This window comes from Quercus suber, unplaced genomic scaffold, assembly GCF_002906115.3.
Source record: "Quercus suber isolate HL8 unplaced genomic scaffold, Cork oak 2.0 scaffold_768, whole genome shotgun sequence".
NCBI lineage: Eukaryota > Viridiplantae > Streptophyta > Magnoliopsida > Fagales > Fagaceae > Quercus > Quercus suber.
Window position 1 is genome coordinate 195,069 of NW_027070204.1, and position 16,547 is coordinate 211,615.

The 16,547-nt window shown below is 33.0% G+C and overlaps 1 protein-coding gene across 1 annotated transcript; it reads right to left on the minus strand.

Moving 5' to 3' along the window:
- Positions 1 to 1,933: 1,933 nt before the first annotated feature.
- Positions 1,934 to 4,614, minus strand: LOC112029583 (beta-amyrin synthase). Its single transcript, XM_065767046.1, is given in 11 exon segments — positions 1,934 to 2,247; positions 2,524 to 2,607; positions 2,700 to 2,789; positions 2,998 to 3,163; positions 3,264 to 3,357; positions 3,360 to 3,453; positions 3,559 to 3,615; positions 3,985 to 4,004; positions 4,007 to 4,082; positions 4,169 to 4,291; positions 4,432 to 4,614. Coding segments are annotated over 11 exon segments (1,110 nt in total). The 3' UTR covers positions 1,934 to 2,124.
- Between the last annotated feature and the right edge of the window lie 11,933 nt (positions 4,615 to 16,547).

The window sequence follows — 16,547 nt, forward strand, 5'->3', positions numbered from 1 at the left end:
TTTTTTTTTTTTTTTTTTGTAATAGAGAATTTGGGGATAAAAAAGTACTAAATATAATTTTAAAAAATAAATAAATTTATAGGTCAGTATAAATTTTGTATCTTTATCAATGTCCTCATTTTTCTTTTTCAAACTTTTGGAAAAGACTTGAGGTTAATGTGTTTTGAATTTTGTATTCCCCGCTTTCCCTAAGATTATAATGTATTTTGTAGTTTAATGAATGTTTTCTTCAAATATATATAGGCAAAAATGCTATTTTGGTCTCTACATTTTGGCATCATAGTCAATTTGGTCCTTAAATTTTGTTGGCAGTCACTTTGGCCCTTATTATGTTTAAATTGCAATCAATTTGGTCTTTCCCGTTAACTCATTAATAGAAAATGCCAACATAACAAACAATTTATTCAATTGGCACATTAAAAATGACATGGCTAATAAAAAAATATTTAAAAAAAAAAAAAACATTAGCATTTGAATGAAAAATCTAAATAACAAAAATAAATAATATGAATAACAAAAAAACTCAAAAATCAAGCCCTCTTTGCCTCTGAATCAAATAACTCAAATCTCACAAATCACCCTCACTTCCTCTAGGACATTGACAACTACTCTACTATAACATTCTTGTATTGATGAGTGATCCAAAATAATGAGTTTATCTTCATCCCTGTCAGAGTATTCAAGCGCTGTAATGTTTCCTTCTTCAATTTCTTTTTATAGAGATTATAAGCCATGATTTTGGTACCAATGTCAAGCTCACCAATACATATTCTTCAGTAATGTAAATTGAAGATCTTGGAGTTGTTTTTTGATGAGCAAAATCCCACCACCATCGTATCAAGCAACCCAAAGCCCAGAAATATCCTAAACCCAAAAGATCTAAAGTTGTTTTTTAATGAGTGATATCAGTAGATTGTTGGTGGTGGTGGGGTGCAATTGAGATTTGTGGCTTCCAGATGGGTTTTCTTGTGGCTTAGGTTCTAGGGTTGGTGATACATTATGTTTTTGTTTAATTCTTTCGAACTGTTTCAATAATTTCAAGATCTTTATAGTATGGGTTGGTTATGATGCTCTATTTGGTGGATGAGAAAACCTGAGAAATTGGTTTTCTTTCAAGCTTGGTTTCTTTTCTTTTAATAAAGAAAGGAAGGATCGATGGCTGGTGGTGGTGCTTGATCATGGCTCTGGGAAGGGAACAGTAAGTTTAGATGTGTTTGGTAGCCAAGATACTGAAAGGAAAAAAACAAAAAAAAAAAGGATAGATGAGATTTTTAAAAAATATTATTTTTTCTCCTTTTTTACAATTAGGAATTAATAATTTTTTAAAATTTTTGTTGTAAAAAAATAATTTTTGGATATGGATTTTTTTTTTTTAAAATGATATTGAGATGGCTTTTTTAAATATCAATTAAAATTCTTTTAATATTATTTTATTATCCACGTCAGTTTTAATTGTGCTTACTATACAAACAGTTTGCCACGTATACATTTTCTGTTAGTGAGTTAACGATAGGAACCAAATTGACTGCAAGTTAAAAATAATAGAGACCAAATTAACTGTTATCAAAATGTAGGGACCAAATTGATTATGACTCTAAAATATAGGGACCAAAATGATGTTTCCACCATATATATATCGACCTTTGGCCCGGAATTGATTTTATTGACTTATTTTAAATGTGACCACCACGCACCTTTAGTACGGTAGTTACTTTACAAGTATAAAAGCTTATGAGATGTGAGGAGTAAGGGCTGAGGTTTAAATCTCTAGGAGGGAATTTTATACACATATATACTTAGATTAAGCTAGAGTAGAATTCTATCTTGTATTAATATATATATATATATATATGATGTAACATAGTGTCAATTGTGTAGGAATGTAAAAATCAATAATAACTAGTCATGATAATAAGTTTAGAAAGACATCGTGGAAAAGGTTGTGTCTATATCATTATTGCATAGATATTCCTTCAAGTAGTACCACATGAGTGCTTATAGGAATCCAAATCTGCCGAATAATATTATGAACTTCTAAATCCCAGAATAGCAAGAGAATTAAAAACTAGGTTTTATTTCTGCGTCATTCATATATTACTTGAACTACAGAATTCACTGCTTCACTCAAGTGATTCTAGATGGCAATGGGACACGCTTGCGGTATTCAGCGAGAGCCCACAACGGATATATATTTCTGTATGCTGCATAGTGTAACATGCAGTTCTGCATGAAGGCTCCAGTGATTTCCTTCCATAAGAGAATTATATAAATGGTTAAAAACGCAGTCAGTAAAATTCAAGCATAACATATTTCCATAGTTTGTTACTTTGTCTTTCTCCTCTTCCCTCTTTGAAAAAAATTCTTGCTTCAATCACCTAGTGTCACAAGCTAGTTTTAGACCCGTGTTCTTAATTCATAGTGCAAGAAAGAAAACTATCTTCATGTCAATCTCTTCTTCTTTTTTAAAAAACATTATCTTTTTCCTTTTGATTTTTGGAAGCTTTGTTAATTACAAGGAGATACCTGTTGAGGAAAATCACCATCTTCTATTTGAGAATTGATTATCAGCTTTGCCGCACGGTGAAGAGGTGTTGGGTCTCTTTCAGCCTATTACAAAAGGTTTTGATATAGAATTATGAAAGAAAAACATAAGAATAGATAGTATGTATAATGCTAGATTTTTTAAACTAACAACTTACTTGTCCAGCATGAATAAGACCCATCATTGCCCATGCAGTTTGCACCAAATTTGATCTGTTTCCTTCCAAAGGTACAAATTCCTGCATAATTTATGTAGCATCCACTAAATCTCATGTTTAGAAAAAACAGTAACTTCATTGACAAAGATTCTTCCCTTAATAACAATTTGGGAAACAAAATGGGGTGTGTTATTAAAGGTGCTTGAACTGCTTTCAATAGTGATCGAATCAAAGATATTATGAAAATTTATCAAAGAAGCTCAAAGCACATTCCATGTTGAGACATTTACCTTCTTGGGCAAGAAAGATAGCTCTCTCCCCAGCCACCATTATCTCTGTATTTGAGTAGAAAGTCAACTCCTTTGCGCATAGTGAGACAATTTTCGTAAGTCTTGCCAACAGCAGCCAGACCTCCAAGTGCAAACCACGAACCATAAGTGAAGCAAACTCCCCAATTTCCATACCTATCAAAATGCTTTATCATGTAATCGATCTTCTCTAATACTCCTTTGTATAATCAAAAGTCGTTTCAAACATATCTAATAAACCAGTTGAGGTACAAACCATGAACCATCTGGCATTTGTATGTCTTCAAGGTAGTGTACAGCATTTTTAATGAAGTTTTCAATCTCTTCCATCCTATGCTTAGGGTATAATTTTTAAACAAAACTAAAGCTTGGATTGCTGATGCGGTGCATTCAACATACTCATGCTCAATAATAGTATTCGCGAAGAATTCTACAGGATTTAGTAGCTGAAGGAGAATAGAAAAAAGCATTCCATTAATTTTGGGCACAAGTTGATACTAAAGCATTTTCAAAAGAACTTTAAGGCCATTTCAATATACTCAGTTACTTACTTCCAACCACTTTGCAGCTCTTGCAGGCTCCCAAGCTGGTAAACCACCACTTTTACTCTACATTAAGCCATAGAATAGAGCTTATTGATATGAACAAATTCAAATACTTAGAAATAAACATTGCAATAGAATAAATATATATATATATATATATAAACGGTCCCTTCAAAGTGAGTTTCAAAAGCCTATAAGAGTTTATCATATTAATATAAGGTAATGGTGGTAGGCTGGTAGCTAGCTACTGGAATTGCAAACAGTTCAGGAGAAAGCTATAGAAAACAACACCATCAGCTTTGCATAAATTATTTTCTTGTAATTGACTAGTTTTAGTTTGACAGTAAAACCAAGTGCAGTCTAGATTTCCCATTGATGCCTAGATGTGCGAAATAAGTATAACTAAGATACAGCAGCAAAGTTTAGCCTCACCTGTAGAGAAAGTATGACATTATAGAATCATAGAATCGCTCTGGTTTCATTTTCTCACCAACAATATCTGGGGGCATCTTTGAGAAAAGCAAGCAACACTGTGAAATAGAGAAGAATTTGGGAGGAACACAGTGATTATGGAAGAGGTGCAATACTTACTTCATCGAATCATTTAAACAATTACCTTCAAACCTTCCGCAGTGCAATCAGAAACTTGCCATCCATGATCTTGATCAGAGAAAGTCCATGATCCTTTAGAAATGTGACGGTGCATGCTTCTGAAGTCACCAGAAGGATTGTCCATGACCTTTTAAATTTTTAAGGGAAAATGGAATCACTAGATTGAATAAATATAGTATTTCCTTTTTTTTTTTTTTTGGTAAAAGCAAAATTGTCAAATGTATGCTTTTAATGGTGAACAAATGCTATAAGAATTGAAAATCAAACCTGAGATCTCTTTAGGAAGTCATGTCCTCTCATGAGTGTAGGTCCAATTTCATCTAATAGATTACTTGCAAGTAAGGCTTGAATGGAAAAACCAGTATCCCACACTTGACTACCAAAACTCTGCATACAAATAAAACAGGATATATCAAAATCAGCAATCCCTTCTTTTCTTGCAAGGTACATCAGCACTCAAATTTAAAACTAGAAAACCAAAGATTGGGCTTATTTCAAAATTCAACCTCAGCTCGTTCTTCTGGACTACCAGCCTCAGGGTCAAATTCCCATATCTGCCTTCCCACAAAGTTGTTTGTGCTGAAGATGTAAGGGTCATTGCCACCCTCAGCTATCTTGAGCTTCCACATTTTCTTTTAACTCTTGAGTTTCTTTCAATCAAATTGCACTGCTATGATCAAGATTTGATGATGTTGACACCACTTGTCTCTTCTATTCACTGTTGACAATGCAACTTAGTACACTAGTACAATTAAATAATATTTATGGCCATAACCCTACACCAACCTAATAAATTACCGGGACGGAATTACTCAAGGGCGGAGGGAGCCCATGGTCCCCCAACTATTGAAAATAAATATTCTAGTATGTATATTAACAAAAAGAATTTTAATTTTAATTTTGAAATTTATATACTTGGCCTCCTTCTTAAAAAAATTTATAAATTGACTCAAGAAATCCAACAAATAGATAATAAGAAAAATTAAAAAAAAAGGCACATATCCGGATAATAATAAAAATCTTTGGATAAATCATCAATTACAAATTCTAACAAAAAAAAAAATCACATAAACTCAATAACCTTTCCTCAATTTTTCTCTCTCACTTGAGAGTTTTATGCCACTCTCAAATGACTCCACCCTTGGCCATAAAGACATCTCATATACCACATACTAATCCCTCTATCCAAACATCAGTTAGATCTTGAAAATATTAAGACGTGCCAATTAATTTACAAAATTCTTGATTATAAAATTTTATTATTATTTTTTTTAAAAAAAATATTAATAATAATTAATAAATTAATGTTAATAATGTAATGTTGTCATCCACTACTATTGATATTCCAATTTTTTAAAATCTTTGAACTCACTGCTACCGGCCCTTTCACTTTAACTATTGTATACAAAATAAACATAAAGCCGTTTTGTCGAAAGGAAAGTACATAATTATTTATTTGTATATATACAACCAAGAATTTAACATCAAGTATATATCGTCAGTGGATTGTAATTTTCAAAAGAAATTTACTTTTTTAGTGTATATAAAACCAAGACCAAGAAAATATAAACAGTATTTTAAATGGTTCATACATGGTTTTTTAAATAAATAAAAAAAATGGTTCATAAACACGGTAGAGAACTCTTTAATGTATCAGTTTGAATACAAATTAATTTAGCTGATTCTTGCGTTTACGTACTAGTGTTGGGACCTACGCGCAGGCTGAAGCTGAGTGTTGCGTTTTCAGTTTTTTTTTTTTTTTGCTTTCATGCGGTTCAGAGACAGAATTTACTGTAAAAAAAATAAAAAAAATGTTCGCACATTGTTTATTTATGCACTGTTTATAAGACCTATAACTACTTTATTTAAAACAATATTAAAAATAAGTCTTACAGTATTATTTATATATTTAAAAATTATTTTACTACAAAATTTTTAACAATAATAAATTGTCTCATCTAATATTTCCAAAAATTCTGTTTAGCAAAAAAAAAAAAAAAATCTCAAAGAACTCACTTTTTTTTTTTTTTTTTTTGCTGAATAATCTCCAAATACTCTTTTCACCATAAACACGCGCGGTAGAATATATATATAGAGAGAGAGAGAGAGAGAGAGAGAGAGCAATATGGGCTTACCTAAAGAGGGTGCATTTTCTGTAAAAGTTGTCGAGACCTTTATGAGATGTGACAAGGAAAGGGCAACGTGGGCTTACATAGGAGAGGCTTAGGTCGGCCTTAACTTTTATAGATACGAGTAGACATACCTAAAGAGGGTGCATTTTCTGTAGAAGTTGTCGAGACCTTTATGAGATGTGACAAGGAAAGAGCAACGTGGGCTTACATAGGAGAGGGAGAGAGCAACGTGTACTTACATAGGAGAGTTTTAGGTTGGCCTTAACTTTTATAGATTCGAGTAGGTTTAACTTTAAACCCTCCTCTATACAGATATTGAAGAAAAGGTTAATTAAAAGTATCTTTATCGGTTGTATTGTTTAGAGAATCAACAGTAATATTTATATTTTATTTACTTATTTTTTAAATACATTTTTAACAAATTCTTTATTACATTCTCTATTTCATTTAAATATTATTTTTTATTCATTATTTATTTATTTTTAATCATCATTTATTCTTTTTTTAACAACTATATTTTTTAACAAGAAATATTATGTTCACAATATTTTATGCAATACTTTCACAACAAAATTTATGTGAAAAGTTATTACTAGTTTTAATTTGAACCCAACATTGAAATTATTTTTTTACTCACCAATATTAACTAATAACAATCTGTTACTTAAAATTTATTGTAAAAATATTATGGTGATATTTTTCAATTAAGATTTTTTATTTTTTATACTATTTTTATTCATTTCATTTCATTTTCATCCAAGTTTCATTTTTTTTTTCTTTTTTCTTTTTCTTGTTTTTCTCCTCCAGCCCTCATTCTTTTATTTTCTTTTTCACCTCAAGAACCTTCCAGCATCTCACATTTGCTTCACACAAGAGAGAGAGAGAGAGAGAGAGAGAGAGAGAGAGGTTTAGGCCTCCACTGCATCTCCAGCATCTCCACTGTTGCTCATCATCCTTCCTACCACCAAGCTGGGTCAGATCAGCTTGTTCCCTTTTTTTTTTTTTCTTTTTTTTCATATTTTCTTGTTCTGATTCAAATTTATTTTAATAATTGGATTTTGTTTTATATTTGTGTTTGGATTAATTCTTTTGCTCATGAACAGGTCTTTTTTTTTTCTTTTTTTTTTTTTTTTTTTTCTGATTTCATTTGGTTTATGAAAAAAATTATTTTCATGTTTGGATTGTATTTTGCATTTTGTAGTCGTTGAGATAAAGAAGAGAGACAGAGTGAAGAAGAAAGAGAAAGAAAAGGAAAGAGAATTTTTTTTTTTTTTTTTAAATTCAACCGGTATTATTTTAAGGGCAAATATTCTTTGCATAAGCTACAGTAGCTCTCCAGGCCTGGAGAGCTACAGTGGCAAATCTTTTTTTTTTTTTTTTAACATAGAGGTAAAGAGGTTGTTGGAGGTCTTTTTTGGTGGGTTAGCTCTCCAAATTAGGCTTTAGAGAGCCTCTTGGAGATACACTTAAATTTTGTAGCCATTGAGATAAAGAAGAGAGACAGAGTGAAGAAGAAAGAGAAAGAAAGGAAAGAGAATTTTTTTTTTTTTTTTTTTTAATTCAACGGTATTATTTTTAAGGGAAAATATTCTTTGCATAAGCTACAGTAGCTCTCCAGGCCTGGAGAGCTACAGTGGCAAATCTAAAAAAAAAAAAAAAATAGAGGTAAAGAGGTTGTTGGAGGTCTTTTTTGGTGGGTTAGCCTCCAAATTAGGCTTTAGAGAGCCTCTTGGAGATGCTCTTAAAATCACTATGAATTTTGAATATCAAAAAAACTCACTATGAATTTTAATATTGGGTAAATTCTACAAACCACCCTAAGTTTGTGATAATATTCAACTAAGTCCAAAATATTTAAAAACCTACCAATTTTGTCCTAAAAGACAATTTTGTCCCTGAACTTAAATTTAAAAAAAAAAAAAAAAAAAAAAAAAAAAACACCGTTACTTTTTTTTTCCCTCACTTCTTCCTCTGTCTTTCCTCTCCCCCTCTCCCTTGAGTTCTGCATCTCAAAACATATCCCAAAGTCATTGGCATCAGCAATACCACCAATAAAAATCTCTTTCAAAACCAACAGAAACCCAAAAAAATAAAACAACAAAAATCCAAATCAAACAACACACATAAATCCCTTTGAAAATTCCCAATGAAATCTCCTAAAAAACCAAACAGATATCCCAGAAAAACAAGCAAAAATCCAAGCCAAACAACACATAAATCCCTTTGTAAATTCACATTGAAGTTTCCTAAAAATCCCAACAAAACCCACCCAAAAAACCAGAAAAATCTCAGCCAAACAACACATAAATCCCTTTGTAAATTCACAATGAAATTTCCTAACAAAACCCACCCAAAAAACAATAAAAATCTCAGTCAAACAACACAGATAATCAACACAACCCCATTAAAGAAACCAGAAGAAACACACCATATCACAAGATCAGCTTTATCGTCTCTTGAAGAGATAGTACCCAAATCTGGAATCCAAATGTTGTGCCACGATTCATAACACCACCGTAAAGAGGATGAGAGAGTCCATTGAAGGCAAGATCTAGATCGAAGCACCACCACCGTGTGGGTTCCGATTTGAGACAGAAGGGGCGAGAGTCCATTGACAGCGTTGATGGGGTCAATCTTGCGGTGGCAATCGGGAAGACCTTGCGTGGTGGCATTGTTGATGCCGGTGACCAAGTCATGGGCTTTGCCATGGGTAAGGTTTCGTTAGGGAGAGTTCTGAGATGGAGAACTTATGGCTTGTTTGGATGTTTAAAAAAGGAGGGAGAGTAGAGTAGAGGGAGGGAGAGCAATCTAATTACCTTGTTTGGAAGTTTTTTAAGGAAGGAGGGGGAGGGGTTTGGAGGAGTTTCAACTCCCTCTAGCCCCCCATTTTTAATTCCCCAAAATTGGAGAGATTTGGAGGGAGAGTAGAGTACATAAACTAAACCAAGTAAATTACCTAATTTACCCTTATTATATTAACAAAATTACACAAGGGGAATGGCTAATTATTCCCTTCCCCTTTACTAATTTTAAAAACATCCAAACAAGGTGGAGGAGAATTATTCTCCTCTACTTTCCTCCCCACTACTCCCCTCTCCTCTACCCCCCTCTACTCTCATCCCTCTCTAAACTTCCAAACAAGCCATTAGAGAAGAAAGGGGGAAGACAGATGAAGAAGGATAAAAAAAGAAAAAGAAAAAAAGAGTCAAGGCGTTTTTTTTTTTTTCCCTTTAAGTTCAGGGACAAAATTGTCTTTTTAGGATGAAATGAGTAGGTTTTAAAATGTTTTGGACATTTTTTTTTTTGAGAGAAAGTTTCAATCTGACGTCTACTCTTGATAATAGCCCTTTTTACCAGTTGACCTAATTAGAATCCACTAAAAATGTTCTGGACTAAGTTGGTATTATCTCAAATCTCAGAAGTGGTTTGTGGAATTTACCCTTTAATATTTTATTACTCAACAAGGGCGGTGATACAAGTTAAAATATTAGAATGGGAAATAGCAACCTTAATACATCTAACCGAAGGGTGGCATTGTCACCTTCCAACAAGATCAAGAATATTAGAACCTAATTCTCATTATAATATGTTAAGTTTAAAACTTGTCATTGTAAACACAAATTTTAAAGTTTAGAAATCAAATAATTAAAAATGTTTTACAAATATAAAATTGTGTTATGAATGAGTGAGTACAATTTTGTACTCATATTCTATTACAACAAAATAATCATTTGATTCGATTTTCTTGAAATACTAGTCGCTAACCCATGTGATGCACGGAAGGTATCGCACGGAAGGTAAGCCATTATGAAATTTTCAATCAATTTTATGTTTAAAACATAATGATTAACATAATGCCTCTAGCATTATTCTCCCAAATAGGCAATTTTAAGTACCAAGTAGCAACTAGTAACTGCTCAATTTATATCTTCAGTATCACCTTTAAGATCATGAGCAATCACATCCCCTATCCTACGATCCAATATCAAATAGCCATATCATATATATATATAAAAGTTTAACATTGTCTAGAAAAAATGAAGTTATAAATATAGTGAAAATATATATGGATTCAATACTTCACTTAGTTTTGAATAGTAAGTTTACCTACCATCCATATGAAAAGAAGTACATTTGAGTAAGAATTCATAGGCATTACTAATAAGTCCATGAATGTTGGGAAGTCTTAATTGATTCGACATTGACAAACTACCCATCAATCAAAAGTTGGGCATAATTTAATTTTAACGGGTGATTAATTGGATCCTTCACAGTAGCAACAATGTTGTATCTACATATCTCTTTGCTCAACTTAGGAGTCCTAATTTCTCAAAAAATAAAATAAAATAAATAAAATAAAATAAAATAAACTTAGGAGTCCTACGACTAAAACATAATATGCAAATGAAAAAAAGGAAAAAAAAATTGAAATCTTCCACACACAAGCAACAACATCACTTGATAAGAAAATAGCATTCAAGTAATAGAATAGTATTGAAAATTCTCGTAGACAAAAAGAGAATTAAATTTCCACAAATTATAATGCACAGCTGAGAATCAAATCTTTACTACAAAAACATAATACACAAATGAAAAAAAAAAAAAAATTGAAATCTTTTTACAAGATTTGTTAACAGTGTCCCCAATAAGAGTACCAAGAGTCATGAAATATCCTCAATAATAATTCACACTAAACCTTCATAATATGATTCAAACATATATAAGACTAGAAATTAAATTCGAAACAATTAAAAACCTTATAAGTAATGACAAAATAGAAAAACAGGGAAAAAATTAAAATATTTTGAAAAGAGAGGGCCAACCAAATTTTTAATAGCATCATCTTGGTGTTTGTATTTCTTGTAGCAAGGAGTTGAAGACTTTTTTTTCAAGTCGTCGTTCAGGTATTATAAGGAACATCTTTCCTTTTCATACAATAGTTAAAACAAATAAATATTATATAATCCATAGAACTTCAGAAAACCATGAAAAATACAAGCCTCTCTTGTAAGGTCAAATTCACATAATTAAGCCTATCACCATCTAATTTTTTACAATAAAAATATCCAATAAGAATGTTTACAAAGCATCTCCCATATGCCACACACAGAAACCTAATTGAAAAAGCAATTTAACACATTCTAAGATATCAAAAGGTCAGAAAATTGATGAATTATATAGTCCATACGAAACGCTAAACCTAACAATCTACGCTGAAGAAGAAAGTGGACTGGAGACAGAGGAGAAGACGTTACTATGTTGCATGTGTTTGGGATTTGTGAAACCCCTACCTCTAGGGTTTGTGGAGGAAGATTTTAAAACCCAAATAATAAACCAAAAAACTATAATGGAATATACGTTAAAACCTCCCAAAAAAATATTTGTGATAACCAAAGGTTCTCCACCGTACATAGAGAGGGAGAGAGAGAGTGAAGAATCAGAATTAACTTAAAAGTTTTTGAGTTTTGTCTCAAGAAATATAAACTAAAATTTATTAGGAAATATGTAAAATTTATAACTACCCACTGGAACAATTCAACTGAACACCAACATTAGCAAAAAATTGTATTGAAATGGTTTGTATAAGCACCAAATGACAAGATACATTGTTCTATGTTTTCAATGGTAGGCATGGCATTAATTTACGTTGTTATGTGGCGTAATGAGGAGTGGTCAACAAAAAGTCAAACATTTCGACTATTAGTTATTACTAACATTTAACCCGCGCAATGCGCAGAACCATTTTACATAAATATAAGACAATCAACTTAAAAGTTATTTACAAAAATACCACACAAATAATATTTTTGTATATATATATACATATATAGATGTCCAAAAAAACACAATTGAATGATGATTCTTTCTTGGACCAATCCAATTATGATTCTGAAATCATAACATAATTGAGTACTAACTGAATATATAGCAATACTACTACATGCATTTTTGGTAGGGATATTTAGTTGAGAATAATTTCAGAAACATGGTAGTATACACATAATGCCTTGGACAGTGTTTCCTAATAATTACTATCAATAGATATTAAATGAAACTGGTGCAATCAATCATAGTGATGATTCTAAGGAACTCAGTGGGCTGAAAATCTCTGGGTGTTGATCTTGAAGGTTGAGTCCTGAAAAATCAAACAGAATTAGAGGAGATCGGTGGAGGCCGGTCCAGAATCCTCCGATGGTAAAGTTAGTGAAAAGACCAAATCGAAAGGAAATATTTCTCAAGTTCTTATTTTGTAGAGAATGGTTTTCATACCTCCGTTCTTCATTCACGAATGCTTATATAGTGTTCGTGGAACAGTTACTCATTTAACAACCGTTCCTGTTATTGAGGAATTTAGGAAACGATAAGATAACTTCCATAACTGTCATGGAAGTTATCTCATCGGGACTTGTGCTCAACGATTAGTGAAGGGTTTGGTTCAGAACGATGCAACCCATCTTTGGCTTTTGAAAGAGATTAAGTCATCAAGAGCCTAAGGTTCAGCCACCTCGTCCATCCATTACTAAGGACGGACAAGCTTTGCTTCAGGGACCAATAGAGGGGGGACGAGTGTAAGAGGGACGAGCGTAAGAGCCCTTCGTCCTCTTCTTTACATTTTGTCATGGACAGCCTATAGTCTATCAATACTCTTCTAGTTATGGAGTCAGCAATAATTAAGGTGATGACAATAGCATCATCGTGAGGGTGGTGAATTCTCTTGGCATTTTCATCATGAAAGTGATTGCTTGCTTGTCTATGGTCCTTGTTCTTGGTAATTGTCCAAAAAGTTGGACGCTTTGCACTACTTTCAAGTATGCCTTCTTTGACTTGGATGATTGTCCTGTTGAACTTCCCCCTATGATAACTCATATCTCGCCTAGCGGCGGTCGTGATGATTCCTCTACTTTCCCTTTCAATTTCTCGTCCTTGTGGTCTCATCCAAGGAAATTCTTCAGCTTCCCTTGCCTTATGAGATTCTCAATCTGTTGCTTTAAATCAAAGCACTCGTCTGTGTCATGCCCATGATCTCTATGGAAGCGACAATACTTATTCCTATTGCGCTTGTTAAGAACTCCCTTCATTTTCTCTGGCCATTTCAAGGAAGGATCGTCCTTGATTTGCATAAGGACTTGCTTAAGTGGCACGTTCAAAGGGGTATATTGTTGATTCCGTGTTGAAGAGCCTGACTTCTTATTATCTCGGTCTTTCTTATCTTCTGTTCATCCCTTCTTTGGACGAGGACCTTGCTCGAAGTGACGAGCAGGGTTTGTCTCCATTCTTTCAGCTCTCTTCCTCTTCTTGGCTATGATTGCATCTTCTGCATTCATAAAATTTTGGGCTGAATGGACGAGTTCGGCCATGGACTGAGGTTCTTTTTCATAAAGTTTATGTATGAACAAGTCAGAATTAACCCCATTATGGAAGGTTGCCAACAATAGCTTGTCATCTACCTCATCCATGGTCAAAGCTTCCCCGTTGAAGCGTGTGATGAAGGAATGCAAGTTTTCATTCTTTCCTTGCTCTATGATTAACAAGTTGGACAAGGAACGTTTGTGTCTCTGTCCCTTAATGAAATTATTAACAAACTATTTGCTTAATTCCTCGAAAGAACTTACTAAATTCAGGAGTATTTTGCTGAACCAAACTCGCGCAGGCCCTTTGAGGGTGGTAGAGAAGGCTCTACACATTATCTCATCTGGAAATCCTTGAAGGTGCATGGTAGTCTTGAAGGTGGCAATATGATCAAAAGGGTCACGCGTTCCATCATACGAATCCAAGGAAGGCATCTTGAATTTCAGAGGTAAAGGATGGCCATTGATAGAGGCTGTGAAGGGGGAGTCTGTTCGAGGAACTAGGTCTTCTATAGGGTTAGTTCTTCTCATGTTCTCCCTTATCTCATCCATAGTTTTCCGCATCTGATCCATCTCCCTTTCATCCTTCTTAGTGCAGTACCCCTTGATTAGCTTTTTAGCTCCACATTTCTTCCATCTCCCTGGTTTTGTCCATGTTCTTCTCCATAGTCCTCATGTTGTTGCCTTCTGAGATTAATCTCCCTTCTCAAATCTTGATTCTAGCGAGTTAACTCTACCATGACAGCAGCCATTGACTGCATGTGTTGGACAGAAGATGGTTGCATGGTAAGCGCCGATTATTGGCCACGGTTGGGGTTACTGGAAGCGTCTCTACTCTCTTGAGGGCCTGGACTAGTAGCCCTTGATCTTGTCTGAACCATTTCTGCCCTTTGTTGGGAAAAGAAATTGCAGAACTCAAGAAATGAAGTTCAAGCGCGACAGATAATTTCATCCTCATAGATGGCGCCAACTGATGATTCTGAGGAAATCAATGGGCTGAAAATTCCGGGTGTTGATCTTGAAGGCTAAGTACGAAAAATCAAACAGAATCAGAAGAGACCGGTGGAGGCCGGTCCAGAATCCTCCGATGGTAAAGTCAGTGAAAAGACCAAACCAAAAGGAAATATTTCTCAAGTTCTTATTTTGTAAAGAATGTTTTTCATACCTCCGTTCTTCATTCACGAATGCTAATACAGTGTCGGTGGAACGATTACTCATTTAACAACCATTCCTGTTATTGAGGAATTCAGGAAACGATAAGATAACTTTCATAACTGCCATGGAAATTACCTCATCGGGACTTGTGCTCAACGGTTAGTGAAGGGTTTGGTTCGTAACGACGCAACCCATCCTTGGCTTTTGAAAGAGATTAAGTCATCAAGAGCCTAAGGTTCAGCCACCTCGTTCGTCCATTACTAAGGATGGACGAGCTTTGCTTCAGGGACCAGCAGAGGGGGGGACGAGTGTAAGAGGGACGAGCATAAGAGCCCTTCGTCCCCTTCTTTACATTTTGTCATGGGCGGCCCATATGGACGAGATTGAACTTGACACATTTTCTTTACACCATCACATAGTAAATATAAATTGTATCAATCTTCTATACAATAAGCTAGGAATGAAACTATATCTATACATCAGATATATTTGTTTCTCTCTTCAATTTCGAAACTGTTAAAAATTCACAAAGCAACGGTTGTTACTATAACCTTAAATCGCAAACAAAATGTAAAACTTAAAGCAATAGAAACAAAATATTTTTCTCAAGTAGATTTCTTGCATTATATTCAAAGTTTAAAATAACATTTATAATATTTAATGAATGCATTATAGTATACATTTTATAAAGAAATCAGTAAGTGTGTTTTGTTGCTAGTTTAAATAATACAAAACGCATAATACAACAAAATATATATATATATAAGTAATAGAATAAGAAATGCACTTATCCAAAAATAATAATTAATTATAATAACTACATATTAAAATCTTTCAAATATTTTATTCTTTGCTTAATAACTTCATGCTTCATTTCTAAATCTTGTAGGCCCAAAGTTGTCAACAGCCATGCCTTTGAACATTGCGTTTAATCTCGTAATTTCTTCATCGGCTAAGCATATAAAAAATATCATCAGCCAATATCAAAAATATTCTTAAACCTAAAAAAGCTTACATAATGCAAGTTGAATCTTGACCAAGGAAAATCCAATAAATAAGAAAAACAAATTAAAAGTGAACATGATATGATAAAAATTCTAAGATAGCTTTGTTATATTTATACACATAAACGTAAATGTAATATTTTAGCTTGGTTATATTTATGCATATAAATTATAAAGGAAAAAAAAGTAACAATAATAATTCATTTAAACAATTCTTTGTTTCTTCCTCTTTGATTGAACATTGAATTCCAATCTCAAAAATTCCTATTTTTGATATGAAACATTAAATTAATAAATTAAAAAATACCAATGAAACTTAAATTACAATTAGCAAAAACACAACCCATAAACTTAAATTAAATCCAAACACAAACAAACAAAGAAAAAAAAAGTCTCATATTTACAATGACAATTCAAATATATTAGGAATTGATTTTTTATAAAATAACACTATTCTTTTAATTAAGGAATTGAATTTTTGCTGTTGAGTATAAAGCTTGATTGGTGCTGATTACTAAACAATTAATATTGAAAAGGGTGCTCGTCCAGCTGTCACAAAAATATCCTATTCCTTGCTAATGAAAATAAGATAACTAAAAAATTAAATAAAAACTTATTCTTCATCATGACACCAAACCCCCTAACCCCGATCATGGTTCTCGCAATTTAATTCCCATTGTCCATGACAAATTATCCCCATTACCCACTCACCTATATTAGTGAGTCCATATTCTATTTTCATT